This window comes from Suillus discolor (genome assembly GCF_016758755.1).
Source record: "Suillus discolor strain FC423 chromosome Unknown F5147scaffold_1, whole genome shotgun sequence".
Lineage (NCBI taxonomy): Eukaryota > Fungi > Basidiomycota > Agaricomycetes > Boletales > Suillaceae > Suillus > Suillus discolor.
Genome location: NW_024541248.1, coordinates 667,474 through 693,190, shown reverse-complemented (window position 1 = coordinate 693,190; position 25,717 = coordinate 667,474). Strand labels below are relative to the sequence as shown.

The following is a 25,717-nucleotide window of genomic DNA, read 5'->3' as shown; positions in this document are numbered from 1 at the left end:
TGGCACTCGTATCATGGCCAAGCAAATTCATGGCCAGGCCGGTTCAAGACCAGATCATCAACAACGTAGACATTCACCAGCTGTTATAGCTTGTCCTTCATCATCCGTCTTATCAATTCTTGCAACTATCGCTGCTAGCTCGCAAACAGCAGACGGAAGCCCTCTCCCATCACCGACTCCACCTCCATCTTTCTTATGTCCGTCTATAGATCATTTCAATACTTGCGTCCATAACACAACCCCTACAACATCCTATAGCAGCTCTTCCACATTTCCTACGGCTACAGCTAAATTCACACAACAAGTGGCAGACAAATACGTTCAAGGGCTTGACGGCCGCTGGCGCAAGGCATCTGGCTGGACTTTGTATGGCTCAACAGTTCGTTCACTCTCTTTGTCATCTTCCATGCGCTAATATCTTTATCTAGTTCTATGATTCGTCTTCGGACCTCACAGTTGATGTTTCACAGTCTACCTCGGTTTTTGTTCCAACCGCTTCCACCCAAATGGACTCTGTCCTTCCCGCGGGTTGGTCCACAACATCCCAAACCAATCGTACCGCATCCATCATCATCCTCTCACTAGCCATAGTCTTGGCAGTCTCAATTTGCATGTTCATTATAAGTTGCATCGTTTGGAGAAAGAGACGGAAGAAAGCATCGAATAGAGAAAAGAAAAATAATGACTTGGAACTGAAAGCTCGACATAAGGCGAACCCGGAAGACCTATCAGAGGATGGTGAAAGGGAGATCGAGGCTCGCGGAAAGAATCGTTTGTGGGCGAGGGCAAGCGCTCGGTGGAAGGCTAACATACGACATTCTGCTCGTCGACGCAGGCGACGTCAGGGCTTGTCTACCAGAAGTCGACCACCATCTCCTGCATTATTGGATCCTCACGAAGCGTCTACCCACCCCTCCCCAGTCTCATCACGACGACATTCAATAGCATCTGTCTCCAAAGATGTGGATTACCACGCTGCTTCCAATGAGAATTCTTCCTATCCCGCACAACCACCTTCTATATCACCCGACCCATCTAGTCCATGCTCCGTTTCGTCTCCCCCCGCTTACATATTCCCTGCACTGCATGTGCGTCCTGAGATCGAAGGTCATTCTCAGGAGTCTTCGGGTGACCCCGCATCACGCCGAGGGTCACTGCTCTTCGGTCATGACTTTTCACCCGCAGACCATGATGATATTCCTTACCAGCCTAGCTGTGCTGGGCACGTCGCCATTGATGATAAGACTCATCTCGCCCGTATGTCGGAGTTGGCTAGCGCGCCTCCCGTAATTCAGGATGACACTCGCGGGAGTCCCTCGCAGATCCATGAGTCTGCCCCAGAATGGCATGATGATTTTGAAGACCACCTTTCCCAACCAGTCGCTATCTCACCCTCCGAAATTTCTCTATTTGAGGTCGGGGACTCGGGTTTCCCAAATCCGCCCTCGAAAAGTGTTTTGTCTCCAAGATACTTTGATGGGCACAGCTATGTGCAAGATATCACCGCCCTAGATCCTATATTATTGCCTTCTATGCCCCCGTACGAGGCCCGGCCCAACGCTATTCCCTTTGAGGACACCCTGACAGCTTCGGCTCCTCCAATATCGGAGCATGACAAATCGTTTGACGATTGGCAAGCCAGTGCTCCCGAAGCATCGGAAGTTTATAGTGATGATTGCGACACCCACATTGCACCATCCCCTTCTCAGCCCTCGTCATCTGCATTTGGTTCTCAGGCTTCCGCTCCACCTGAAGAGCTTGTTATCATGTACAGCGTACTTCCGATATACCAACGCTAGTTATGGGCTTTTGGTCCACATTTTTGCGGACAATTGGAACGTTCGTCTACTGTATTGTACTATATCCCTAATTGTCACCCTGTCTTCATGGACATAGACCGATCTGCGCATTACAATGTTGTTGTAAAGTGCTTGTTGCATTATAATTTATACTTATCAAACGAATTAAAGCTTGAGTTTGCACTGCTTCGCGCGTGCTGTTCCTTGTTGGTGTTCGACATTGATATTTTTTTAGTTGTCCACTACTTCAGGAGCATCATCCCGTAATATTATTGCTCCTTGGCGGTTTCCAGTAGTTATGCATATGAAGTGTGAGGTAGTCCTAAAGTGACCAAAAACAGCAGTCACATTTCACGTTGGTTCCTCGATCACCATCCCTCTGAGCTCTGCCTTAGATTCACTATCTTGGCTCTTAGGCTTCAGATCGGGACCATCAGTCGCCTATATTCAATCTCCAGTATACTCGGAAATGGGGAAGTCGCAGAAGAAACGGTCCATGCGTCGGCACAATCCCATGCGGGTGCCAGATTCACATCTTCCCAAAGGTCTAGAATCAGCAGCTTCATCCTCCCCAAAAAATGAAGCTGTATTGCCTATCATCCAAAAGGTGCGTCGTATGGCAAGATCCATGTACGGGAATTCATTGGCACTGTAGTTAGAGAATCCGGACGCTTCTGAACGCAAGTGGGCATGCGTCGCAGTATCCAACCTCATACAAAACGATCCATCTACGCGACGGTTGTTGCAAGGAAAAAATGTAGTTGGTGCGCTTATTACGCGTCTATCTGATAGCGAAGAGGAAGTCTGGATCGAAGCTGCTGGGGCACTAAGGTGTGGATCTCCAGCCTCGATCAATTTCTTTATCTTACATTCTCGTGCCTCTCAGAAATCTGTGCATTGATGGAGGGTACGATATATGCGCAGAAATGTACAATAAAAATATACTGGCTCCCCTCAAAGCATTTGTGCCGAAGGTATGTTTAACATGCATGTGAATGGATGGTGTGAGACCGAGATGTATTCTTCCCAGATATCGAGCGCACTCTCACAGTTCCTAGAGTCACCCAAGACGGCTCCAGAGAACGCGCAAAAAGTAGTATATGAATTTACCGAAAATGTGAATACTATACTCTGGTGTCTTTCGTAGGTGCATCCATTTCTAATCGTATCGTATCAGCGCTGAAGATATGGCCAGGGAGACATCCAACAAGGCTCTAAATGCGATCAACCAAATTAACCTTGTTCCTTTTTTGATGTCCTTCCTGGCGGCTCGAGCAAAATTACCCATAGCTACTGTTACTGCCGCAGGTTCGCAGATATTTCTGCTTTCAACATCTACTTTTAGGACTTACTGCGGTTCTCAGCACAATGCATGTACGTCCTAACGGATGACAATCAGCCAGCAATAGATGAGCTTCGGTCAAATGCGGCGTACAGCACGTGTTTACTCGAAATTGTACACGACGAAGACGGTGTAAAGGATAAGAAGATAATTTGGGATAGAATAACCACGTTGAAAGTGTTATCAAGTGGTAAGGGACTTTCTTTTGTGAAATAAATTAACTGATTATAATTAGGTATTTTGAGCAACGTTTCACCCTTCTCTCCCCCTAGTGCCGCATCAGGAGTCGATGTTGGCAAGGAGATCGTACTTCCACTGCTTCAGCCAGTGGTGGCTTCTGTGTCTCTCACTGAGTCATCAGAGCTGGCTGAGAGTCTCGTAGTAAAATTAGTGAGTTGTTAATCTTAGTAGTTAGTCGGTGGTGTTTATTGATGCGGTGTGAAGGCACTGGAACCTCCTCAGATCGAAAAATTATCTCTCAAAAATGCTCCAAAGTCAGATCATAGGTCTGATACTGAGGTCGAACTCGACCGTCTGGAGAACAAATTACGCACCGTCCAGCTCGCACTAGAAATTTTGACCGGCGCGTGTGCAACATTACCTGACCCTGAGCCCATCCCTGAGTTGCAGGAAGGCGAACCAGATGCAGAAGAAGATGAAGGTAAGATCTTGTTTACATAAATGGAGGTGACTATTTGACATTCAGAATAGACAATGACGGTGTGATAGAAGAGGATGTGACCGATGGCATGGCCCTCGACGATATACCGATCACCAATGGCATAACAACCGCAAGTCATCTGCCTGCGCTCGTAGAACCTCTCATTACCCTTATCCAACCCGTCAGGCTGTCATTTCCTCCTGCAGCCGGACAATCTTCGCACCCACCGACAACATCCGTACTGAGCGCGATTCACGTTAGCGCGCTTGAGTGCTTGAATAATATATTTCTGTCGTTGAGCGCGTCTCCAAGCTCTGGATTAGCCGCAGCGTCCACGAGTGGAAAACAGATATGGGACGGCGTTTGGGCAGCACTTGGGAGTGTAGGCACGGAAATCACACGCGGCCAAGAACGTAAACAGGAAATGTGGGAGATCGGAGTGGGTGTGCTCTGGGGTGTTGGTAATATCTGGAAGGGAAGCTTGGTAAGTCTTCTCATCGGCAAAAAGTTCTGGCGTTGAGAGGTTGCCGTCAGGTGCCCAACGAAGATCAAGTCCATTTATTGATTCAGCTCTGCAACTCGAGCACTGATCCTGCTATCCGCGTAAAATGCATCGGCACGCTTGAGTGCTTGGCGCAGCATCCACAATCTATTGATGCCAATCGCGTGAGTCGCATGTTCTCCGACTTTTCTCGAAATTAAATACAGGACTAGGTTATTGCGATGCACTTGCTTTCCATCCTCCCAACGTCCACGGCACCTTCGACGTATGGCACCGAGCCACTGATCCAAACACTGTCGGCACTCATCGACATCTATTCCGACGAGAATCTCCCATACGATGTCAATTTCCGGCAAGGCAACTTCGTGCAGCGTCTTGTAGATAGCGTTGAGGGGGTGCGTAAAGCCGTGCGGGCAATCGATAGGCGGAAGGAGCGAGATTTGAAACTGAGAGGAGAGGAGATACGAGACAATTTGATTGCCTTCATCAAGTACCGAAGGGCCTTGAGATTTTGATGATAGCTTTTATAGCATAGCTAGCATCACAAAACCACTGTTGCTACTTGAGTAGCTATATGCAGTTAACTCCATGCGTCATGATCCCAACGCCTGGGGTCCAAATGACTAGGCTGCCATAATGGCGGATATCTTCGTCTACATTCAAAGGCCACCCCATGCTTCTGACAGCTCAGAGCGATATCTGCAATCATGGACTTATCTGCGTCGAACTTTCCGGCATTCATGATGATCCGGCCTGGGTAGCTGGCGGTAGACTTCAGCAAGCCATGCTCAAGTGCATCGCAAATATTCCAAAGCGGGACCGAACTTGGAAATACAAGAGCCGGAGCTTGAGAGACTGTATGCATGATGTACTGCGGTGGAGCATCGAGGATAAGAACTCGAACTGTAGACATATACGGGACAAGGTTCTTCAGGAAACACGGTGTGCCCAAGCGAAAGTGAGTCACGTTCGGGAAAGACGCAAGGATAGAACCAAGTGACGCTGGCGGATGACGCGCAATATGTAAATGCGTCACTGAGCTAATGACGACGCTAGAAAGGGGGCATGCAAAAGAATCACGAAGGGGAGGCCAACAAATACGGAGGTGCGTGAGGGACTCGGTCTTTGCGAGGAGATTTTGGAGGATCGCGTCGAAATAGTATCGCCTATCCATTGTGATCGCAAGACACATGAATCGCGCCTCTGGGACATACTTTGCAATTTCATCAACGCGAAATCGTGTGTGATCCACAGCGTTTAGCACGATAGAGACATATCGAGCGCATGGGTCATAGCGTAAGAGGAGTCTCTCATATGCGATGAAATCGACCATCGTCTCGATGAAGGCATAGCGCAACACTACTTCGTGGAGCACATCACGCCATACCTTGGACAAGATTGCAATGACGCGAAAGAAATGCCATCTAGAAGGAGCGTCGCCAATGGAACACCACGCATTTACAAGAATCTTCTCCACGAGCTCGTAAGGAAGAGCGCTCCTGTACTTCTGAAGCTTCTGGTGCTCTGGAAAAGGTTAAACACTGTCGAGAGGACAAATACGCAGAAGCCAACCTGTGCGTTTACGTAGGCAAAATAGTTGTATCAATGATCTAGGTAGTTCACGGCAGCGACACGTCAGTATCGTCATATCGTTCAGCGCGATCGCACAACAACTTGCCTCGTCATGGTGTTAACATGATGACCGTGGAATATCAAAACATTTTCTGGAGACGCCAAACGTCCTCTCGATTCCTCAGGGATTGTTGACAGAAAATACGAAATCCACAACAATTCTACGCGGAAAGGATCAGCGCTTCAAGGAATGGTGCAGAAGTCACGAGATACCTGGTAAGCTTTGGAAGTGATACCCACTGTTTCTAGAATATTTCGTCCCTTAGTGCACTCGATCTGGGAGTCGATAAGATTAGGGTCAACTTCCGTACCAATAAAAACTTACATGTGACTGAGCGCGGTGCCCTAGTGGGGCGCGAGGGAAATACTGGAAAGGTGTGGTGGTGAGATTAGTGAGTAGAACAATCAACCACTCAGCTAGCACGTACTTGAGTCAGTGCTAACGTTCGACTACCCGGATTAGTGAAAATCTGAAGATCATGTGAGCTAAGTAGTGACAGTCTAAGTCTTCGTGCCCGGGTGCCTAGGGCCCTAGGCCTAGGTTCGTGCCTGTCTCAGGCTACGAAGCGTCCATTGAGATATTCTTCTCTTCCGCAACACATACTAGTAGGATGGTCAAGTCGTAACCTTCTAGTAAGTTCTGGGCACCGTTCGAATGAGACAGAGGCAACGAGGCACATAGTGTGGATGGTGAACAGGATGAAAGAGCCTTGGATGTGGTATGTCGTTTCTGTCTTCCTGAGACAAGGACCTGAGCCGCCACAAGTGGAAGGCATTAATGGAGAGGATCGTCACAGCGCGACCTTCGCGCTAGAGACTCTAAACGCTCATCTCGTATCCAACTGTGTTCACCTACTAGTCTCCTGTAGGTAGTAGATTCAGTTTCAAAATAGTCATTCCTTAGAATATCCGAGTCTGCTTCCGAGGTAACACTCGCGATCGTACTTATTGAGATTAGGACACTCATTTAATTTCCTTGACTTCACCGCACCACTTTTCTGGATGCGGCCCATCGGAGAGTACTAGTACTTGCCCGACAGCATTTTTCTATAGAACCCGCTTGAAAGTCGTTTGTATAATCTCCGTCATGGGATCTCAAATATATGCTGGCATAGTCGCAGCTTCATTTATCACATTGACAAAGTCGGCCTGATAATAACGACGGAGTTCCCTTCATGGACCTAATTCTCGCTATACGTTAGAACAGCCTCACGATTAATGCCCGTCCGTTAGTTATTTAGTGCCGAACAGAAAGCGGATAGAAATGTCGAAGATCAGACCACGCCGGAAATGGCATTCCAAATGTAGTCATAACAAATATTGGGTGGTCCGTGCGCGTTTCTGTGATGTATATAAGCTGGGTGTTGATACTGTAACAACTCATACTTACCTTGATGGCATAGGCTCCTTCATGTACCTGGGTTTGTGGGCCGTGGGGACCCTTCATAGCACGGCGACCCTGTCCATACAGAGGGTATCTACGGTTTGTATGAGCTCCGGCTCATGCACCGTCTCAATATTTTCCAGTCCTGCTACGGCCACTCTGGCTAAGCAGGCCGTCTTTTTTTCGACTTTTATTAGTTCTAACCCTAACCTTACGGTACACCCAAAGCGTATACCTGCTTATTCAATAACTTTTTCAATTTGGATACAAGTCTTGTCGCACACCTGTCCTTTGCTTTCGTTACAAAATTGAATTGAATTCTCGCATTGCTCGTACTTCCAGTCAGATCTTGGAAACTCAAGCATCAATGCAATGCAATCATCATCACGGGGGGACCCAAAACGCAGAGGACTTCAGTTGAGACCAACTCTGATGGAGCCCATCTACGCCAACAAGACATAGGGAAGATAATCTCTGGCATCATCAAAGAAAGTTCACCCTTTAGCACAGGCGAAGATCCCTCTGCTATCGCGGCTATCTACCTCGCCATGCTCGACGAGTGGGAGTTAGAGTGGAATAAAGTCGGCCGAAGGGCAACAGGAGCCGCTAGAAAACGGTGTTCGGTTAAATCAACGTCAGACTCAACACACATCGAAGAATCTCCTGCAGAGAATATGAGGAATTAACGAGCTAGCGAGCTAGGAGAACCTGCTCGTAAGTGAGCTAAACTCGACTTTGCCTGCCTCGAACAACGACAAAGGCCGGTCATGTCCACTGAGCCGCAGGCTCGGTGAAACTGTCAAGAGGTACTTGCCTGGGGTTCACCTTTTTTGTCGCCAAAGTTTTATTCCATTCAGGAGTAACAATGTCACATGCACAGAGGCCTGGCAAGCAGCGTTTGACTTGGCGTTACCCACATAAGCTGTTATACAATATTTCCTTTGACAACAATAAATGCAAGGGTGTCTCTATTTGAAGGTACATTTACTTGACACACAGATGAATAAAAATGATTTGGCGCTACAGTGCTATGACATTGCTCACTTCTAGATCTTATTCTTCTCGTACAACTGCTGTTCCCTGAACTTGGCTTCAGGCTGGTGTCAAGAAGTCGAGAACTCAAGCACAAACCTTCTTGCTGTTGAATGGATCCAATCCAGCCGCAACTCGGCTGCTCGCAATCAATGCGCTCTCGTCTATGATGTCCCACTGCTGTGTCCCCGAGACAACTTGTGCTTGGTGTATGGCCCGAGTAGTAATCATGCTCCGATGTGCGTTGCTAACTATAAATGAATGAGTATCTCGTAACAACCCAAGGTCGGATCGTCGACATACCTGCGGGCATCGGGCAATTCAGCTCCGCGGACAGGCGAAGGACGTGACTGAATGAAAAACTGTGTCAGAAAGGACTGTTCGTTGTGAACACCCCCGAGGCACTAACGAAGAATCTTTAATTCCGCCATCCATAGAAAAGCCTATGGAACCATCGAACGAGTCGTTGATCATCTTCTTGCCATATGATATTATCCTGTTTGGACATTAGTAATTCGAAGTGAAGTAATTGACAGCACGCATACGCTGGTGCTGGCATGATTTCTGAATGCGAATCATCAGCTTCCCATTATAGTACGGCAGAAACCGGCAAAAGTTCACCTGTGATCAGATCGTATACAGTCTGCTGCCCAATGCCAGATTTTTCTCCGAGTGTCAGGGTTTCACCAAGAAGCTCCAGGATAGCGGCGAGATTACCATTACCGATCAACTTCAATGTCGAAGCTAAAGCCCATACCATTTCAGACTCATAGGTTTGCTCATCACGCTCTTATACGTTCTTACCTTTTTCTACATTCTCTCCGAGGTCGATCACCTTGCGACCCACTGCAGGGACAAGGAGAAAGGCGACTTCCTTCTTCGACCGGTAGTCTCCGCTCATAGCAATAACAAGTGTGGCCTTATCTGCCGCCGGGGGAGCCCCAAAGATAGGTGAAGTGATAAAGTGGGTATGAGGAAAGCTCGACAGCATCCTATCAAGATCACCTATAACAGACGTGTTCACAGTTGCGTTAGTAACAAGAAACTTTTCACGCACCAGCTAGCGCAGGATAATTCTGACATTCGGTAAGCATGAAGCCCAGAAGCAGATATCAGGCTTACCGTGCCCATTTCAACAAAGATCTTGGCCTTGGTTGGGGGTGATTGCTGATAATGACAGCATGATTATCTTACCCTACAAGAAGATATGATTGCGGCGTACGGCAAGAGCCTTCGCAAACTCGTTATAGACACTGATTACCACAGCATCATTCGCGAGACAGGTGAAGATGACATCGCACTCCGTAGCCAGCTGGTCGAGAGTATCAGCGACTTTGATGGCGGATGCGCCAAGTTCTGCGAGGAGCTTCTGAGACTTTTCCACAGTCCTGTTGTACACGATGAGAGGCGGTTGAGAATTAAAGGAGTTAGCCAGATTTCGGGCCATGAGATAGCCCATGGCTCCAAGACCACAGAAGCCGATTTGAAGAGGGTGTACTCCAGGAGTCGGGGGCCGAGAAAAGGGGATGGTGCCTGCATGCAAGGCTGGAGTTTGAAGAAGGTTACTCGCCATTGCGTTCGAGCTGGGGCCCGGGGGTATCTATGAGAAAAAGAGCAAGTAAACACCGATATATTAGCAAGTCAAGTTGTACTCGTCAAGAGCATTTGGATACGGCTTCGACTCGAGAGTTATCGGAAACGCTGCATTCCCACGTGAATTAGGAACGAAGTTGATTGGCTGGCTATCAGGTACTACGGATATATAGGGGACTTCGGAAAGGAACAAGAAAGAGCAAGAGTACGTCAAGTCTTGCAGGCGTAATAAAGTTGGATAGGTGTGTTGAGGTACTTGAATTCTGAATGAGGTCAAAGCAAGGATGTTAGAAGGACGAGATATACCGATTTTACCTACACCAAGTCCATGTGGCATGAAGGTCTATTATGAGAGTCCGGTGCAAATTTAGAGGCCATTTGAAGCATTAATTTGGCGTGTGCCGCAACATCCGACATATCAAGACTGCCCCACTCATATGCATGAGCAGAGTATCTACCACACCAAAACATAACTGAACGACTTACCTTTTGATGTCGAAGATGATACCCCTATTCGTCTCATCCGGGCTGTTATTTTCTTGTTGCCTATCTTTCCCGCCGCTCTCGTATCGTACATGTTATGGCGGGATCCGGTTTCACTATTCACTTCTAAAGTGTTAGGCCAGCTGTGGTTATTATGCGCGAGAGCGCAAGAACCAACTTTTTTGACGGTTACCTGATGTAGTAAATATTCGTTTAAGTAGCTGTTCTTGTTTGCATAGAGCATGCCTGCAGCTGATAAGGCGGACATCTTGATCGGTCGAGTCGAACCGCTGCATTCGTCCAGGTTTACTTGAATGAATTGAACGGAACCCCTGGCACAGCAGACACACTCTTTCCCTGAGTGAAGATGAATGTATGGCTTTGTCGTCTGCCTGGTCTGGAGGTGTAGTCCCGAATGAACATAAATTGCACACCTGCAGGTATTTCTAGTCCCATGACCAACTGATGAAGAGCGGTTTTTCATTTCTTCGATGCTTCTAGGGTTACATTTCTCTATTGAAGGTACATCCATGCCTTCATACAAATTTATAGTTGTTCTGTCAGAAGAATACATACACCTTGACTTTTAATGCCCGAGATGATTTGGTGCTCATTCCTCATTCCTCAGTCATCTCGTGTAACTCCTGTTCCCTAGATCCGATTTCAGTCTATCACCATCAAAGGAGCCGAGAACTCAAGCACCAACCTTCTTGCTGTCGAATGGATTCAATCCAGCACCAACTCGGCTGCTTGCAATCAATGAACTCCAGTCTAAGACGTCCCACTGCTGTGTCCCTGCAACTATTTGTGCCTGGTGCATCGCCCGGGCGCCGATCAGGGAACGATGCGCGTTATCAACTATAAAATGATGAGCATTTTTGAATGCCTGAAGGTCAAATTGTTCATACCTGCAGGCATCGGGCAGTTCAGCTCCGCAGACAGGCGGCGGATGTGACTGGATTGAAATCATGTTAGAAAGAAATATCTATTGCGAGCACTTCGAGGCACCAACTTGGCATCTTTTATTCCACCATCTAAGGCAAACCCTATGGAGCCGTCAAACAAGTCGTTGACCATCTTGTGACCATAGGCCACTAAACTATTGACACGCATCAGCTTCAGCAATCCGAAGTAATGTAATCGACAGCATACATACCCTGGTGCCGGCATGATTTCTGAATACAATCATCATCAGCTCTCCGTCGAGATAGAGTAGAATGCATTCCAAAGTTTACCCTTAACCAGATCATATACAGTCTGCTGTCCGATGCCAGACTTTTCTCCGAGCGTCAGAGTTTCGGCGAGGAGCTCATTCATACCCATGATCATACCATTACCGATCAACTTCAGTGTCGGAGCTAAAAACCCCATCCATTTAAGACTTTTCTCGCTGTCACTCTTACACGTTCTTACCTTTTTCTACATTTCCTCCGAGGTCGATCACCTTGCGGCCCTACTGCAGGGACAAGGAGAAAAGCGACTTCCTTCTTGGATCGGTAGTCTCCACTCATTGCAATCACAAGTGTGGCCTTATCTGCCCCTGGGGGAGGTCCAAAGATAGGTGAAGTGACAAAGTGGGTATGCGGATAGCTCGACAACAGTCTATCAAGATCGCCTATAGTAGACTTGTTCATGGTTTCGTTAGTGGCGGGAAAGCGTTTTACGCACCGGCCAACGCTGGGTAAATCTGACAGCATCAGTGAGCACGAAAATCAGAAGCGGATATCAGGCCTACCGTGCTCATCTCAACAAAGATTTTGACCTTGGTCGGAGGTGATTGCTGATGATAGCAGCATGATTATCTTATCCTGCAAGAAGATATGATTACGGCGTACGGCAAGAGCCTTCGCAAACTCGTTATAGACACTCGTTACTGCGGCGTCGTTCGCGAGATTAGTGAAAATAATATCGCACTCTGTAACCAGCTGGTCGAGAGTGTTAACGACTTTGACGGTGGATGCGCCAAGTTCTGCGAGGAGCTTTTGAGACTTTTCCACAGTTCTGTTGTACACGATGAGAGGCGGTAGTTGAGATTTAAAGGAGGTAGCTAGATTTCGGGCCATGAAGTAGCCCATAGACCCAAGGCCACAGAAGCCGACTTGAAGAGGGTGTACTCCAGGAGTCGGGGGCCGAGAAAAAGGAACGGCACTTGCATGTGGACTTTGAAGAAGGTTGTTCGCCATTGCGTTCGAACTGGGTATCTATGAGATAGAGTGTACTAAGTACTGGTATATATATTGGTAGCGGTTGTGCTCGAGAAGTTCTTTACGGGCCGTTATCGATTTATCGAGGGTTATCGCGAACGCCGATTCCCACTGTGCACGTGGATGTAATTGGTTATAAGTATGTTACTCAGTCATCTCACAAACAGATCTAAACCAAAACAGAACAAGTTTCGGGTTACACTAGCAGATACCCGCGCTTCGCAGCGGCCGCCCCAGTCTCCAGATGCCGCCCTGCCAGATATTAGATACTGTGCATATGCCATACCTGCACAATTCTGGAGCACAGTCTAGTTTAGACTGTAGGTTCCATAGTTGTACACAACGCGGGGATATTACACTCATCCTGTCTGGTAAATTCAATACCCGAAAATGCCGCAACGGTTGCCAATGCGTAGGCGTAAGACACGCACGATGATCAAAATGGGTATAATATTGCGACCAAAGTCAGACTTATAACCGCTCCGTAGCCCTCCTATCAAAAGCAGTGATTGGGCATAGAGTTGTACGAACGCTAGCTTTAGCGTCTGGCACGGTGCGGGGCGAAAATGCAGGTGTAAAAACATGTGCATTGCAAAGCACGATCAACGAATGTGAAAATATTGGACTCGATATATCAGTGAGTGCCAGAAGTAAATGGGTGTAGTCATCATGATCATGCACGAGGAATGGAACTGGCAGTGCGAACTGTTGCGCAGCAGTGGTGACTTCATCTGCGCGGGCGTTTGCTAATGTAATATCTGTTAAAGCTTCGGCATGCACTGCAGGAGTTATCAAAAAAGATGTTAAGAGTTCAGATAGCCAACGACAAAGTGAGCGAGCTGGCAAAGATTCTCGACATTTGGCAATGCATACCAATATATCGTCAATGATATGCACTACATCTTTATGGTCAGTATAAGATCGCAGTTTGGCAAATCGAGGCGAGCACAGTTGCCATTACACGAAGGAATTCGCTGTGCAACACAACTGCGGAGTTACGGTAAATGTCAAGTGAACGTGCGGTTCAGGCTCGGAGTGAGCTGCAATGGCCGTCAATTGTATTTGTGCACTGTTTGCATAAGCATAGATTGCCAAAAATAGTATTCCACAAACTTGGACGTGATACTAGTACTACGTGACAGTCTTAGCAATTGGCAGCTGCTGTAGCTGCACCAGCAGCAGTTTAACATTTCTATCGCTGCCCATTATCACCATGCAGCAGCAGCAGCAGCAGCAGGCGTTACAAGTTTATGCACAGCAAAACAAAGGCACTCTTGTCCCAGGTCAAACCATCTCCGTAAACAAGTACACGGTCCAGGTTGAGCGGTATCTCAGCCAAGGTATGTTGAGTCCAAGTGGCGGCCACGTCCTCGTCGAACATTAACATCTTGTTCAAAGGCGGATTCTCCCATGTTTATCTTGTCAGGACTCCCACTCCCGTGTATAACACGACGCATCATGTTCTCAAACGCATTGGCGTTCCTAATGAGGCTATGCTTGCGGAGGTCAAGAAAGAAGTCGATATCATGGTTCGGAGCACCCAAGCTGCTTACTCGGTGCTTACTGAATCTGCCTGTAGAGGATACTAAAGGGGCACCCAAATGTAGTGCATCTGATCGATGCTGCCTGGCACAAAATGGCGACTGGCATGTACGAAGTCTTTATTCTTATGGAGTTTTGTCCAGGCAAGTGTTTCTGCAAGATTTACACATTTGATATCGTCTCATTCAGACATAGGTGGTGGAATTATTGACATGATGAACAGACGTCTTCGCGAACGTCTCACAGAAGCAGAGATCCTCCAGATTTTTGTAGACATCTGTGAGGGTGTTGCTGCCATGCATAATCTTCGCCCTGCCCTTCTTCATCGTGATCTGAAGGTGGAGAACATTCTCCAGGCCTCCAACAACGTCTTTAAGCTCTGTGACTTTGGCTCTGCCACACCAGTCGCGCCTCGACCGCCATCTACCACAGCTGAGGTTAGAGCTCTCGAGGCGGACTTGAACAGACACACGACACTACAGTACAGGGCGCCTGAGATGGTTGACCCATACCTTCGCCGTTCTGTTGACGAGAAATCTGACGTTTGGGCACTCGGTGTGCTATTGTACAAACTGTGTTATTACACCACTCCTTTCGAAGAACATGGACCCTTGGCAATTTTGAACGTACAGTACCGCATTCCGCCATATCCCGTTTACTCATCGCAAATGAACACGCTGATCGGTGTGTTATTCTTTACTTCCATCGCGTCCGAATATGCTGAGTTACCATGCAGCCTCCATGCTTCGCGAGCACGGCACACAACGACCTACAGTATTTGAACTTCTCGCTCAAGTGCACTCCATACGAGGTACCAAATCGCGCTTCACCTACAATATTCCTCCGCCTCAGCCCCTCTCCCCTCGAGCTTTACAGTCTTCATCCACGAATGCTCTTGACGACCTTGTCTCTTACCGTCGAGCGCCAGCAATAGATACTGCCATGCAACAAGCTCCGCCAGCTCAGCCCCAGGACATAGGTGCAGGCATTCAAGCGCGTGATAGGGTGTTGGAGGCTATTGCACCAATGCGCCGTGGCAGGCCATATTATTCGCAGCAACAAAACGACACCACTCCTCCCTCACCAACCTCCCGGCCTCCTAGTCCGCCGAAGTTGCCGAAAAGGCCTGACGCCTCATTTGGCGCAGAGGAGGACAAGGCACGGAAAGAGATAAAAGGCTCTCCTGCAGTTCCCGCTGCTGGGAGCATAAGGGCTCATAAATCAGGCGGTGTAACTGCGAGTGTTTGGAAGTCTAAGATATCTGCGCCTCCTTTGGACGATGCATGGAGTGTTGAGACGCGTGTATCAAAAACGGTCTCGGATGATCCACCAACACCAGGGGTTACTGCATTTGGTGACAATTTCGGAGAAAAGCTGTGGAGCGCCTTTGAGGGTGCCAAGGCTGGAGAGACTGCCGCTGTGACAGGAATGGGGTCATCCTCAAGTTCTGGAAAAGAGCGCATTTCGAAGCTTGCTCCCCCGCCTGAGGGATCGCGTAACACGAGACTTATGATCACGAAGAGTAAGGATGCGTTCGATGGTCTAGGTCTAACACCATCTTCAGCACCCACACCCACTCTTGGAGAGGCACGAAAGCTGAGGACTGGCCTTGCTACTGTTAATGGAAACAATCGTGCTGCCATCACTCCTAGTCCATCTCTAACCACCGCGAAACCATCCCTAACCCCGATCAAACCAACGCCTTCGCACCGTCCTCCAGCACAATTGACAACTACGAATGCTTCGTGGCGTTCTAGTCCACCAAAGCAACCCCCTGCATCCACCCCTCCCACGCTTCCACAGAGGGGCGAAATTTCTGCCGAGGAACGATTTCCATCAGTAGAAGAGCTTGATGCGACATTTGGTAGGTCGGCACCTCCTGTCAGCCATCCAAACTGGCAGCTCGAGTCGTCTGAGCGTCACAAGGAGCGCGAAAAAGTAGTTGATTTGTCCGAACCTTTCTTTGCACCTTCCTCGTCGCTTCAGCCGATCTCTCACCGTGCCATTCCGAGCACTACCCTTGGTTCGCGCTCCGAGCATGTCACCGGGGTGGCGATGCGTGATTTGGAGAAGGACAGATTTCAGAGGTCTGCTGGGCCGGATAATGGCATTGATGAAAACACGTCGTCTCCGAAGCCCCTGTCATATCGGCCTATCTCCCGTCCTTCGCTTTCAAGGAGACATCGCAGCAGTATTGCTGTCAAAGCTGTACCTCAGGCACAGCTTATCGATGACGTTGGTACTCAGGACTTTACTACCCCAGCTCCGGTGTCACGCAAACCCAAAGACTGGTTGACAGGCGACGTCGATACCCTCATCTCCCCAGTCAAGGACGAATCTTTCGCTCAGGCTCAAGCTAGAAACCTCCCTACTACGCCCGTTCTGCGCGAGTTTACGAACAAGCGATCATCATTCATTGAGGAGAACACAACAACCATACAATCACCACAGGAAGCTGTCACCACTCAACAGCCTCCCCATCGAATGAAAACTCCTCCATCGCCGTCCAAGACGCATGCGCGAGGTACCAGTGTTAGAGAGCGGAAGCAAAGCGCCCCTATGACACCGAAGAAACCTAGAGAGTTGCCAGTGGTCGCGCCTAAGCCGGTGATTGCGGCTCTTGCACTCAAGCCAGACCTGGAGTCTCGCCAGGGGGTAATATCGCAGCCATTGAAGCATTCACCGCAAGATGATTTAGATAGGTGGAGAGTTGCCCCTACCTCTGAGTCGCCAAAGCCAACCAAAATTCATGATTCGTCAAGCGATGGGGAACAGGAACCAGAGGATGCTGCTGGGTGGGGGAAACTAGTTGAGAAGACGGGTTCATCGCGAAGACGAAAGACAAGGGGCCGGCAAAGTTCCGTGCACGACCTCGTTGATCTATGGGGAGGAGGTGTGGTGCAGACGAAAGAGCGACCGAAGGATTCCGTTCACAGTCCTGCCGTTGCTGCATTCAGTGATCCGACCAGGGACTTTGGTGTGAAACTACAAAAGAGCAGATCAATTGCCATTTCTTCAATGGCTAGGCCGAGGCCTACATCACCCCGAATGCAGTCACAGCCCCCAGAGCTCAATGCTTCCCAGCGTCGTTCACCAAGTCGGTCTCCCAGGCGACCCTTACCCCATACAAAGCAGGCATCTAGTACAAACACCCCTTCGTCTGGCAATACCCCCGTCTCATCCTCTCGCGCGAGGCCGCAGTCTATGCTTGCCTTTCCAATGTCAAAGTCTACTTCGGATGGAAAGACGGACACGCCGTCAAACCCTACGAGTCTATCTGTTCCAGAGGACAACCCTCGCAAACACGGCCTTCGACGGACCTCAATAACAGACATGGTCCAGCGCTTCGAAGCTATTGGGGGCAAAGTCAGAGGTTCAAATCCAGGTTCGCCTGTGATAATTCCTAAATCAACAGGTCTGAAGATGCCAACCTCATCTACTGGCATTGGTCGTGCTGTGGATGTCACGGGTTCAAGCCCAAGCTCCCCGTTGGTGTCAAGATTCACGGCCTCCAGAGTCGTTACACCTGCTCCTGAAGAGTCGGGTCCTGGGGCTGACTCAGGGAAGCCACGACCATCTGCGATTGATTTAGCCAGGGCCGCCCTTGCCAGTCAGGACCAGAGCAAGGCAGACATGAACATAAGAAATCCTGTTGTAGGATTGCCTCCTGTGACACCCAGTCGATTCACACCTGGATCATCAGTAGGACGGAGCAGTCCCCTCGACGGCCTCCCAGCATCGCTACCATTCTCTCAGAAAAAACCTTCCGCACCTCTAGAAGAGCCGCGCTCGCCATCGCCTGATAAACCTTATCAAGGAGTAGGGAAGCTCATTGACCAATGGCAGCGTAAAACGGAGGTTGATTCGCCTCGAGTTCCTATCCCTCGTAGAGGTGGTTATACCCCAAAGCGAGCTGGTCTTGTCTCTGGGGAAGTTAGCAAGGACAGCTAAACACGTGCATTCACTTGACCTATAATATATTCGCTCGCGTTCGTTCACGTACGGCTTGCAAAGCTTGTAAGATAATTTATACAACAATCTGACGTGCTACAAGTTCTGAACCCTTGAGGCTCAACACCCATCCGAAATATGAGACATGGGATGATCTTGTGGTGACCGGGGACGTCGTGCTGTGCTTCCAAGTAATTGTCGGGCTACGTCTCTACCCTTCCCATACTCCCAAGCATCCTGGTCAACAGAATAGCGATTGGCTTTCACTCGCTCGGTGTCACCAGCTATGCCAAGCTCCTGCGCCGCAGCATCGGCGCGGGCGAGGTTAGAGTCACCGGGGTGAATGAGAATAGCCTCTGGTTTTGACTTCATTCGGCGTGTTCTGGGCTGCCACGATCGTGTAGACATATTGTATGAGTCATCCTCACTCTCAGAGTCCAGGGGAGGGTCTCTAAGCTTGTCGTAGCTGAGAAGGGGGGTCAGCCTCTATAAGCTAGCTTGCGATAAACAAGACACTTACTTGGCTGACTTTCCTGGGGCACCATCAACGTACTCGAGGAAGAATTGTCCGACTGACAACATGACGACCTTTTGGAGGGTAAATTTTTTGCGATGATCTCATATGATTATTGGCACTCACAACGGCAAGGATGAGACTGGCTCAAAGCCGGTCAGACCAACATGATGACTTCCATTGAAAAACGTAACTCACCCTACTTGGTATGACATGGCAATAAGCATGTAAGTTCTAGTGATATTTCACGGTTCGACATTGCTTTTCTGTGGATTGATGAAAACGCAACTCACAGTCTAAGTGTTGTTGCAACACCGTATAACACCGTTCTCCATACTGCTTTTGCTAATCGCGAACGACCAATGAAATGAGGACCCCAATGCTTGCTGATAGCAAATGACAAGAATCTTGTGGTTCCGGTGACTTGAAGTGGGTAAAAGGAAGAGTTTGTGACACGAACCTCTCAGACAGACATATGACAGAAGTCAGAAGGACGCCGAGGAAAAATTCCCAGACGGTGTTTAGGCGCAGAGAACTGAAGAGGATATGTTCGCCGAGGAATGAGAAATGAACGTAATCAACCCAGCCATCCATCATGATGTCGTGACTGCTGACAGTGTACAGCAAAAATGTGGTTGGAGATAACGCGGTTCGCCCATTGTGCATTACGCATCAATGCGGAACCGTAACTTATAGTCCGAAAGGTATTAGCTTGCCGCGACTTCACTTGGTCCAATCATCGGGGCTGGATTGCCATTTCCATCACAACCGTTCAAATATTGGAAGAGTCGGGTCGCCGTCAGTACCCTTAGGCTAGTGACTAGTACTAGGCGTTGCATGGCCCACAACACGGCCTTACCGTGACACCGTTCAGTAAACCATTGCGATGACAATGATGGAAACTTCCATGATCCCCTTCAACTTGAAGTTCACCCTACCGAGGCGTTCAAGTTACACTCAGCTTTCAATAAGCGCTTGGACGACGTCATATATCTAAGCGAATAATGGTGATGGACATCTTGTAACCTCGTCATCATCACCCCGGTTGATCCAACCAGTCATGGTGCATGGTGGATACGGCTTGCGTTAATTAGCTGACCGCGCTACTGGTCATCGACACCCTGGATTAAGCCTTCTCGCCATACCCAGAAAGAAAGAACGGAGTTGATTGGTTGGCTGCGTTACCAATGCAACTCAGGTACTACATGTCATAAGCGCCTTCGCCAGTTCGAAGTTGGCACGTTGATCAGGAACCGGGATCGCTGTTAACGTTGATTGGCTGACTACGTCACAGACATAGAAGTGTACGGCAAGAAGATCGGTCGAGGGGGGTATGTTGTCAAGAACGTTGGGCTCAAAGCAAGAGTTTGTCCATACAAGACTATAAACCTTCGCCACACTAAGACGACAACGAGAGAAAGTGAGAAGAGACAGCATCATGATGGGAGGCGACGTGTGTAACAAGATACCGACATAAGGTGAGAATAGGCACTGAGCCCATTGCCTCTAAAAGTCTGATTCTCTATAGGTCTGTGAGGTGTTCGGCTGTTCAACCAAGTAGCTTTGTATGCAGCAAACTAAATACATCTGTAGTTGCATTGTTCCGCCCACAATTGATGTTCGCTTGTTTCCCTTTTTGGGGGTCATAACCAAAGAGGAGTTTAACCGCTTGAAGACTAAGTCGCCCTACGCTTTCCGAGAGCGACGTTACTACCTTCGAAAGCCTTCCGCTTTCTCCATTCGCAACTGTCTTGATATTCGCAAGTGCTGTCGGGGTGTGAGCAGCTTTCACGATACTGCCTACTGAGGTAAACTCACCCACACCGACTGGACTGTGCGAGTTCAACGCCCCTGGGAAGACGAAAGCCGAACCACCATTGGAGGATATCTCTAAGATGTGCATCGAGCCGGTCCTCGTCCATGAAAAACTTCCTGGTACCCAATATCGTCGAAAGGCCAGAGGTATCCTCCTCAACTGGAGAGTCATCATTTTGATCAGGAAGAGTCCCATTTTCTTCCAAGTTAGTTAACTTATCAGCCGCTGGAGCTGTGCATAGCGTGAGTATAGTAGAATCCTCGACGAGGTTTCATACCAAGATATTTCGTATCGATCGACTGTGAATTGGAGTCGGGATTGTTGCTGGGGCCTGCAAGTAACGAACATGGCACTACCAATGTCGGCTCAGGGTTTTCACCAACAGTGCTAGTGATATCAATAACCCCATCAGTTAGAAGTTCTTCGCTTGATGCAGTATGTACAATCTTAATGCTGTCGTCCACAGCTTGAGAAGTGCTGGCCTCTCGGGCGTCCTGATCAGGTGGGCGCAAGCTCTCTGCAATGGCACGAGCCATATCCAATTCCTCTTGGGACGCAAGCCTTCCCGGGGGATTATCGACTGCCTTTTCATCGGTTTTTGCCTTCTGTTTCCGATAATGAACCGAGTCCTTGTTGACTCCAGCTTTCCGGTAGATAATTTGCAGCTCGGAATGGATGCCTCTCAGTCGTTCACCGCTGCTCCGAGCCGAGTGGACGACAGAAACCCATGCGGCGACCATGGAGTTCAGATCTACATGAAAAGGGTCTTGTTGATCTTTTGTTAGCAAACCGATGTCTTCTACAAAATTCCTGGAAAATGATTGATGCGGATTGACGGATTGCTTTGACCATAGTGCATTGAAATCAAAAGTTTCCGGTGAGAGGAGTGGCGAGAGCAGGCGATGGTAAAGCATAAGTTGCATCTGTGATGATATCGTATCCTCATCTGGGGGTAGTGATGACACGCGACGAGTCTTGTAGTCTACAAGCGTCAAATCGTAGAACGTGGGTTCGAGATGGACGGGCCTTGGGATCGAAATTTCTGCCATAGAATTGTCACAAATATCCCCCTCGGTTGGGAACTGATCCGCTGCACAAGTCTTCTCAGGAATAGACTGATTTAGACTAACAGATATATCGGTTTGGAATGGGGACAGCGACCGACGCTGCTTTTTCTTAACGGGAGATGATTCGGGGGAGACCGGGCCACGTTTGGCAGGATTGTGAAGTTTATTGACTTCTGATGGAACACGCCGAGTCACTTCGTCCTGTCAGATCGGACATGTGTCAATCGTTCAAACGTTCATTCTCTGGGTGCCAAGATACTTACGATAATTCCGAAAACGACTTGCCCATGCGTAATCCCGAAAACTGGGAGTTCCCTCTGCAAAATAATGTTAGCACTAATTGTGATCGCCTCATTGTCAATTTACCGTTATCCCCTCAAAGATGAGTTGTTCTAGGCCTGCAGTCAGATTGAAAAGACTGTTGAACAGCTTAGGAAACGGTTTGAGCAATGGTGATGCAACATTCATACCGTAAAGCCCAACGCTCTTCATCAGTTGATGTACGGACGAAAAGTTTTTTCGGCCGCACTTCCAGCTCCAGATTTTTGTGAATAGACTAGAATAAAAGGTCGTTTCTTCTGCAAGAAAGAGCAAATAATATAACATACGGCCCCTCTCTTGAGTGTCCTGTCGTGTTGTTGTGCGACACTTTGTTTGACCTGAATTTGTTGACCGTCTCTTGACTTGAAAGAGGGTGGTCGACTTTCGAGCGGTCTGTGGCGTTCTCCATACAACCCATACTCATATTGTACTTCACACCTGTAATTCGATGTAAGAAGAGGGTGAATGAATGACTTCCTGAACAAACCAAACAGGAGAGACAAGATCTGTCACGGAAAATGCTTTCTTCCAAGATAAAAACTTCTTGTATAGATTTATCGCCTGATTTGGCGGGCGCACTCCAGGAACAGGCGTACTAAATAGCTGCAGAGGCTTTGTGCTAGCCGAGAGATGAGATACTCTCGTGCTGACAATAGGTTTAGCAACAGTATTTGTGTCAATAGGGGACTCAATAGCAATATCAAGTGCAGGTCCACCACTAAAGCTGGCGTTACCGGGTCCCGCCGAGATATCATGCTGTGAGTTCAAAGTTGGACTGTCATTGAGCACCTTTGGCGACGGAGTTTTCGTAGCATCCATATCAAAACGGGCGAGCTCCTCCTCGGTGAATTCTGAAAGGTCGTAATGATCAAATTCGTCATGAGACATGATACTTGTGGATTGGAAGAAGGTGAGTTCGACAAACGCGACTTGGCAAATGCGACGATCACGTGATCCTGATATGACATAATAACAATAACTGAATTTAGATTATACTTAATTTATGTAAAATCACCGGAACGTTGTCGACTACCTTTACTCGGTGTCTTCTCCTTTATCGATCAATGATTGTAGGAACGCATGTACATGAGGCCTTCTATCAACCAAATGGCCCCCGTGTGGGTTATCTACAAGTCTTTATACCCTTCTTATCAATCCTCGCTCAAGCGCTCATTAATCATTGCCGATCGGCACTGCTAGGGGCGTTGCGGAAGGTGTGGAGTAGATGATTTGAATCTAGCCACACAGCCAATGTGAGAATCAAATTGTCTACCCGCGTCTCTTTCAACTTCATTGACTCTTTCCTGTACCACCATCATATATCTGCGTTGTGAGAGCCGCTCTGCCTTACAACCTCTTTACCCTCCGAGTCTTCGTCATAGATTAATTTTCACTACGTAGCTTCCCTTACATTCACCTGTCCTTTAGCTCCTCGTTCGTCGGAGACCATTCTTCAGATCTTTTCCTTACATCTCTCAACGTCATGAAGAACTGCTTCCTCATCGTTCTTCTCTTTTCATCAGTTGCTGTGGCATCTTCACTCGGTGTCCAGGCTCGTAACCCAACGCCCTCAAAGAGATATGCACTCCCCATTGTCCAGGCTCGTAACCCAATGCCCTCAAAGAGATATGCACTCCCCATTGTCCAGCGGCAGCCGGGACCTTCCAAAGTCCCCGATAAGCGATCCTTGGTCAAACGGGCCCCCGCTCCCGGGCCTTCCGCAATTCATGTTGGTCGTGATGAGCGTCTCGCTGCTCGTCAAGCCTCTCCTTCAAAGGTGTTGTCAGGTCGACAACCGGTTGCTGCGCCAGCCCCGTCTAAACGCACTGCTGAGGACTCCGCAGCCCTACAAAAGCGCAGCGTAGACCAACAGCACGTGATAGGGAGTGCAGCGGAATCTCATGAATTCTGTCTCAACGGGCTCGTAGCCTGCCCCGTCTTGAGCACACCTGGGCAGTTCCCTCGTACATTTGTCGAATGGGAAGCGATTGGGTTTGAGTGTGTCGATTTTGCGGCAGATCTCCGCTCCTGCGGGGGTTGTTCCAGTCTTGACCCTATTGAGTAAGTATCTGATGGACTACTTGATTCTCCTTGGCTGAACACCATATTTTTATCAAGGCATGACTGCATGAATATCCCACATGTTGAAGGCGTCGCTTGCGTTGCTGGTGAATGCCAAATCTCATCTTGCCAATTGGGTTATTCGCTAGAAAGCGATGGCCACGCATGTTCGCCAAGCGAGTAGGCCTGCAGAATTATTGGACATTTCTCATGGAATTTTCGTTCTTTCTATGCTATCATCTGAATTTAGGGAGTTTATCCCTTTTCCTCCTGACAGGACTTCAATTGCTTGGCATTTTCTATTCCTGGACCATTGACGTTGTGGTGCTATATACTTTCTGATCTTATGTCCCCCACGTGTTTACGATTGTAACGACGTGTCCTGTGTTCCAGTACTACTCCTTCCTCCCCAGTTATACATTCGTGATTCGATAGTTATTCGGACTTTTGCGATATAGTTTACGAGCTTTGTTTTGATTCCTAGCTTGTTTAGTGTTACGGATTGCCACGAATGCCCGGTGTTTTGATTAGCTTGTTCAGTGTTACGGCCTGCCACAAATGCCCGGGAACTTATTTTAGGACAGACCGAGGGCCAAGGAACTGCTGTCTAACCCTACATAGCTATCGGTGTCTACAGAGTACCGGTCCAGGGAAAACGGACACACTAAGCAGAGTAGTGTGGGAGTCTGTTCTACCTGGTGACACCGGGCTGTGGGGACCTGGGCTAGGGATGTTGTTGACCAGACCATGTTCTGTCACTTGGCCATTCTGTGTTGGTACTAGTGGCTCGGAGTCTTCCGTTCCGCTGATTACGCATGCACCCATATCAAGTGTGCAGACTCGAGGCGCGAGGTGCCTTTTTATTTTGCTCCTTCTAGTTTTTTTATCAATGGGGTTATCCCTATCCTTGGTGTGGAGTATCAATCGAGAGCCTTAACGTTTAGGTGCCGAGTAACGACGTTAGCTCGTCGGAGTTGCCCGGCACCACGCTGTCAGCTGAGCGTTAGCGCCGTATCCGTTTTTTCGACCTACCACTGATTTCGAATTCAAAGCACTGACCTCGCTCATTCCTTGCATCCACCCACCCCTCCCTTATCAAGTTATGCGGAAATTTTCCGTTGTCATCATTAGCGTAAAATATTTAATCTAGTCACGGTTTTGACTCCATTGCTTAAGAGTCAGTGCGCGATCAAATTCGTACGCAGGTTTCCCGGCTGCGTCCCCACCCCGAGATGACGCTTGAACCAGCCCAACACGCGTCACCGACTTTATAGAACTAGCCGAAGCTGGACGTCGGACCACGGTACCATAGGTAATTTGTATGTGGTGTTTGGTCATATTTGTTCCGCTGGTTGCCACATTCATTTCCTCAACGATATGTTTGTTCATTTACATTCGTACTAGCATGCAAGATGCGTTGATCGTTCTGTTCCAGTCTCTGGAGCTGGAGAATGATTAATGAATGGCGGCCATTCTGAAATCATGGGAAGGTCCCATTGTACATGGGCAGCATGGCCGAACTCATCGAGTGCGAAATAAAATGGCAGATAAAATTTAGGTTCACAAATTTCAAATAAGCTAATTTTAATTCTCCGCTTGGTATTACACGATTTTGTCATTGAATATTGAATTTCATTCGTGATTTTGAGAGATGTAAGTAAGAGGAGGCCTAGGTGCATATCTCTCATATGTACATGGAATGAATGTATATAATTAATTTGTATTGTTGTGATGTTGTGATGATGTGATGTTGTGAGAAAGATGATTCAAATGGAGGTACAGAGCGCCGCTGAGATTGAAATGAAGCAGCTCG

General features: G+C 48.3%; 10 protein-coding genes across 10 annotated transcripts; 5 read left to right on the top strand and 5 right to left on the bottom strand.

Moving 5' to 3' along the window:
* Positions 1-94: 94 nt before the first annotated feature.
* F5147DRAFT_535692 (uncharacterized protein) lies at positions 95-1,652 on the top strand (the record flags this gene model as incomplete). The annotated part of the gene is made up of 2 exons (XM_041430149.1): positions 95-379; positions 429-1,652. Coding segments are annotated over 2 exons (1,509 nt in total), but the record flags the coding sequence as incomplete, so codon positions are not given.
* Positions 1,653-2,268: 616 nt separating this feature from the next.
* Positions 2,269-4,819, top strand: F5147DRAFT_741561 (ARM repeat-containing protein; the record flags this gene model as incomplete). The annotated part of the gene is made up of 11 exons (XM_041439490.1): positions 2,269-2,406; positions 2,455-2,630; positions 2,686-2,773; positions 2,830-2,942; positions 2,995-3,107; positions 3,164-3,331; positions 3,377-3,531; positions 3,586-3,802; positions 3,853-4,286; positions 4,337-4,468; positions 4,517-4,819. The coding sequence occupies 11 exons, from the start codon at positions 2,269-2,271 to the stop codon at positions 4,817-4,819; spliced, it is 2,037 nt and encodes a 678-aa protein (XP_041299993.1).
* A 32-nt stretch (positions 4,820-4,851) lies between these two features.
* On the bottom strand, positions 4,852-6,211 carry F5147DRAFT_4390 (uncharacterized protein). The gene is made up of 4 exons (XM_041429869.1): positions 6,150-6,211; positions 5,983-6,097; positions 5,877-5,914; positions 4,852-5,828 (listed from the first exon to the last, which is right to left on the bottom strand). The coding sequence occupies exons 2-4, from the start codon at positions 5,988-5,990 to the stop codon at positions 4,885-4,887; spliced, it is 990 nt and encodes a 329-aa protein (XP_041299992.1). The 5' UTR covers positions 5,991-6,097; positions 6,150-6,211; the 3' UTR covers positions 4,852-4,884.
* A 1,097-nt stretch (positions 6,212-7,308) lies between these two features.
* On the top strand, positions 7,309-7,704 carry F5147DRAFT_4379 (uncharacterized protein). The gene has a single exon (XM_041429861.1). The coding sequence runs from the start codon at positions 7,348-7,350 to the stop codon at positions 7,630-7,632; it is 285 nt and encodes a 94-aa protein (XP_041299991.1). The 5' UTR covers positions 7,309-7,347; the 3' UTR covers positions 7,633-7,704.
* A 567-nt stretch (positions 7,705-8,271) lies between these two features.
* Positions 8,272-10,064, bottom strand: F5147DRAFT_662643 (NAD(P)-binding protein). The gene is made up of 10 exons (XM_041434799.1): positions 9,575-10,064; positions 9,475-9,519; positions 9,410-9,428; positions 9,157-9,357; positions 8,974-9,096; positions 8,898-8,916; positions 8,762-8,848; positions 8,656-8,702; positions 8,452-8,603; positions 8,272-8,400 (listed from the first exon to the last, which is right to left on the bottom strand). The coding sequence occupies exons 1-10, from the start codon at positions 9,923-9,925 to the stop codon at positions 8,374-8,376; spliced, it is 1,071 nt and encodes a 356-aa protein (XP_041299990.1). The 5' UTR covers positions 9,926-10,064; the 3' UTR covers positions 8,272-8,373.
* An 827-nt stretch (positions 10,065-10,891) lies between these two features.
* On the bottom strand, positions 10,892-12,736 carry F5147DRAFT_662635 (NAD(P)-binding protein). The gene is made up of 9 exons (XM_041434798.1): positions 12,264-12,736; positions 12,136-12,208; positions 11,873-12,043; positions 11,842-11,847; positions 11,671-11,786; positions 11,441-11,544; positions 11,337-11,383; positions 11,135-11,286; positions 10,892-11,079 (listed from the first exon to the last, which is right to left on the bottom strand). The coding sequence occupies exons 1-9, from the start codon at positions 12,609-12,611 to the stop codon at positions 11,053-11,055; spliced, it is 1,044 nt and encodes a 347-aa protein (XP_041299989.1). The 5' UTR covers positions 12,612-12,736; the 3' UTR covers positions 10,892-11,052.
* A 977-nt stretch (positions 12,737-13,713) lies between these two features.
* F5147DRAFT_749633 (uncharacterized protein) lies at positions 13,714-18,175 on the top strand. Its single transcript, XM_041440141.1, has 5 exons — positions 13,714-13,972; positions 14,031-14,161; positions 14,212-14,317; positions 14,370-14,858; positions 14,911-18,175. Exons 1-5 carry the CDS (start codon positions 13,846-13,848, stop codon positions 18,123-18,125), a joined length of 4,068 nt encoding a protein of 1,355 aa, XP_041299988.1. The 5' UTR covers positions 13,714-13,845; the 3' UTR covers positions 18,126-18,175.
* F5147DRAFT_662628 (uncharacterized protein) lies at positions 18,176-19,329 on the bottom strand. Its single transcript, XM_041434797.1, has 6 exons — positions 19,100-19,329; positions 18,933-19,046; positions 18,838-18,873; positions 18,766-18,781; positions 18,646-18,713; positions 18,176-18,591 (listed from the first exon to the last, which is right to left on the bottom strand). Exons 1-6 carry the CDS (start codon positions 19,303-19,305, stop codon positions 18,246-18,248), a joined length of 786 nt encoding a protein of 261 aa, XP_041299987.1. The 5' UTR covers positions 19,306-19,329; the 3' UTR covers positions 18,176-18,245.
* A 588-nt stretch (positions 19,330-19,917) lies between these two features.
* On the bottom strand, positions 19,918-22,736 carry F5147DRAFT_662625 (exonuclease V a 5' deoxyribonuclease-domain-containing protein). The gene is made up of 8 exons (XM_041434796.1): positions 22,331-22,736; positions 22,131-22,281; positions 21,993-22,078; positions 21,889-21,940; positions 21,786-21,839; positions 20,733-21,723; positions 20,458-20,686; positions 19,918-20,406 (listed from the first exon to the last, which is right to left on the bottom strand). Exons 1-8 carry the CDS (start codon positions 22,729-22,731, stop codon positions 20,316-20,318), a joined length of 2,055 nt encoding a protein of 684 aa, XP_041299986.1. The 5' UTR covers positions 22,732-22,736; the 3' UTR covers positions 19,918-20,315.
* Positions 22,737-22,867: 131 nt separating this feature from the next.
* F5147DRAFT_662623 (uncharacterized protein) lies at positions 22,868-24,459 on the top strand. The gene is made up of 2 exons (XM_041434795.1): positions 22,868-23,904; positions 23,962-24,459. Exons 1-2 carry the CDS (start codon positions 23,327-23,329, stop codon positions 24,086-24,088), a joined length of 705 nt encoding a protein of 234 aa, XP_041299985.1. The 5' UTR covers positions 22,868-23,326; the 3' UTR covers positions 24,089-24,459.
* The last annotated feature ends 1,258 nt before the right edge of the window (positions 24,460-25,717 follow it).

Bases quoted from the DNA above. Each gene is read 5' to 3' on its own strand.
- F5147DRAFT_662635 (XM_041434798.1), bottom strand. From the start codon at position 12,611: ATGGCGAACAACCTTCTTCAAAGTCCACATGCAAGTGCCGTTCCTTTT. The intron at 12,209-12,263 runs GTACGCCGTAAT...TGCTATCATCAG, and splicing joins AGTTTGCGAAGGCTCTTGCC to CAATCACCTCCGACCAAGGT. The intron at 11,287-11,336 runs GTATGAACAATT...ATCATTTTATAG, and splicing joins GAACTGCCCGATGCCTGCAG to TTGATAACGCGCATCGTTCC.
- F5147DRAFT_4390 (XM_041429869.1), bottom strand. The intron at 5,829-5,876 runs GTTGGCTTCTGC...AACCTTTTCCAG, and splicing joins TTGCCTACGTAAACGCACAG to AGCACCAGAAGCTTCAGAAG.
- F5147DRAFT_662625 (XM_041434796.1), bottom strand. From the start codon at position 22,731: ATGTCTCATGACGAATTTGATCATTACGACCTTTCAGAATTCACCGAG. The intron at 22,282-22,330 runs GTTTGTTCAGGA...ATCGAATTACAG, and splicing joins GATCTTGTCTCTCCTGTTTG to GTGTGAAGTACAATATGAGT. The intron at 21,840-21,888 runs GTAAATTGACAA...ATTATTTTGCAG, and splicing joins TCATCTTTGAGGGGATAACG to AGGGAACTCCCAGTTTTCGG.
- F5147DRAFT_662623 (XM_041434795.1), top strand. From the start codon at position 23,327: ATGAAGAACTGCTTCCTCATCGTTCTTCTCTTTTCATCAGTTGCTGTG. The intron at 23,905-23,961 runs GTAAGTATCTGA...ATTTTTATCAAG, and splicing joins TCCAGTCTTGACCCTATTGA to GCATGACTGCATGAATATCC.
- F5147DRAFT_662643 (XM_041434799.1), bottom strand. From the start codon at position 9,925: ATGGCGAGTAACCTTCTTCAAACTCCAGCCTTGCATGCAGGCACCATC. The intron at 8,703-8,761 runs GTTAGTGCCTCG...TTTTTCATTCAG, and splicing joins GGCGGAATTAAAGATTCTTC to TCACGTCCTTCGCCTGTCCG. The intron at 8,604-8,655 runs GTATGTCGACGA...ATTCATTTATAG, and splicing joins GAATTGCCCGATGCCCGCAG to TTAGCAACGCACATCGGAGC.
- F5147DRAFT_4379 (XM_041429861.1), top strand. From the start codon at position 7,348: ATGTACCTGGGTTTGTGGGCCGTGGGGACCCTTCATAGCACGGCGACC.
- F5147DRAFT_749633 (XM_041440141.1), top strand. From the start codon at position 13,846: ATGCAGCAGCAGCAGCAGCAGCAGGCGTTACAAGTTTATGCACAGCAA. The intron at 14,162-14,211 runs GTTCGGAGCACC...ATCTGCCTGTAG, and splicing joins AGAAAGAAGTCGATATCATG to AGGATACTAAAGGGGCACCC. The intron at 14,859-14,910 runs GTGTGTTATTCT...GTTACCATGCAG, and splicing joins GCAAATGAACACGCTGATCG to CCTCCATGCTTCGCGAGCAC.
- F5147DRAFT_662628 (XM_041434797.1), bottom strand. From the start codon at position 19,305: ATGCACAATGGGCGAACCGCGTTATCTCCAACCACATTTTTGCTGTAC. The intron at 18,874-18,932 runs GTGAGTTGCGTT...AAATATCACTAG, and splicing joins GTTGCAACAACACTTAGACT to AACTTACATGCTTATTGCCA. The intron at 18,592-18,645 runs GTAAGTGTCTTG...CCCCCTTCTCAG, and splicing joins GCCCCAGGAAAGTCAGCCAA to CTACGACAAGCTTAGAGACC.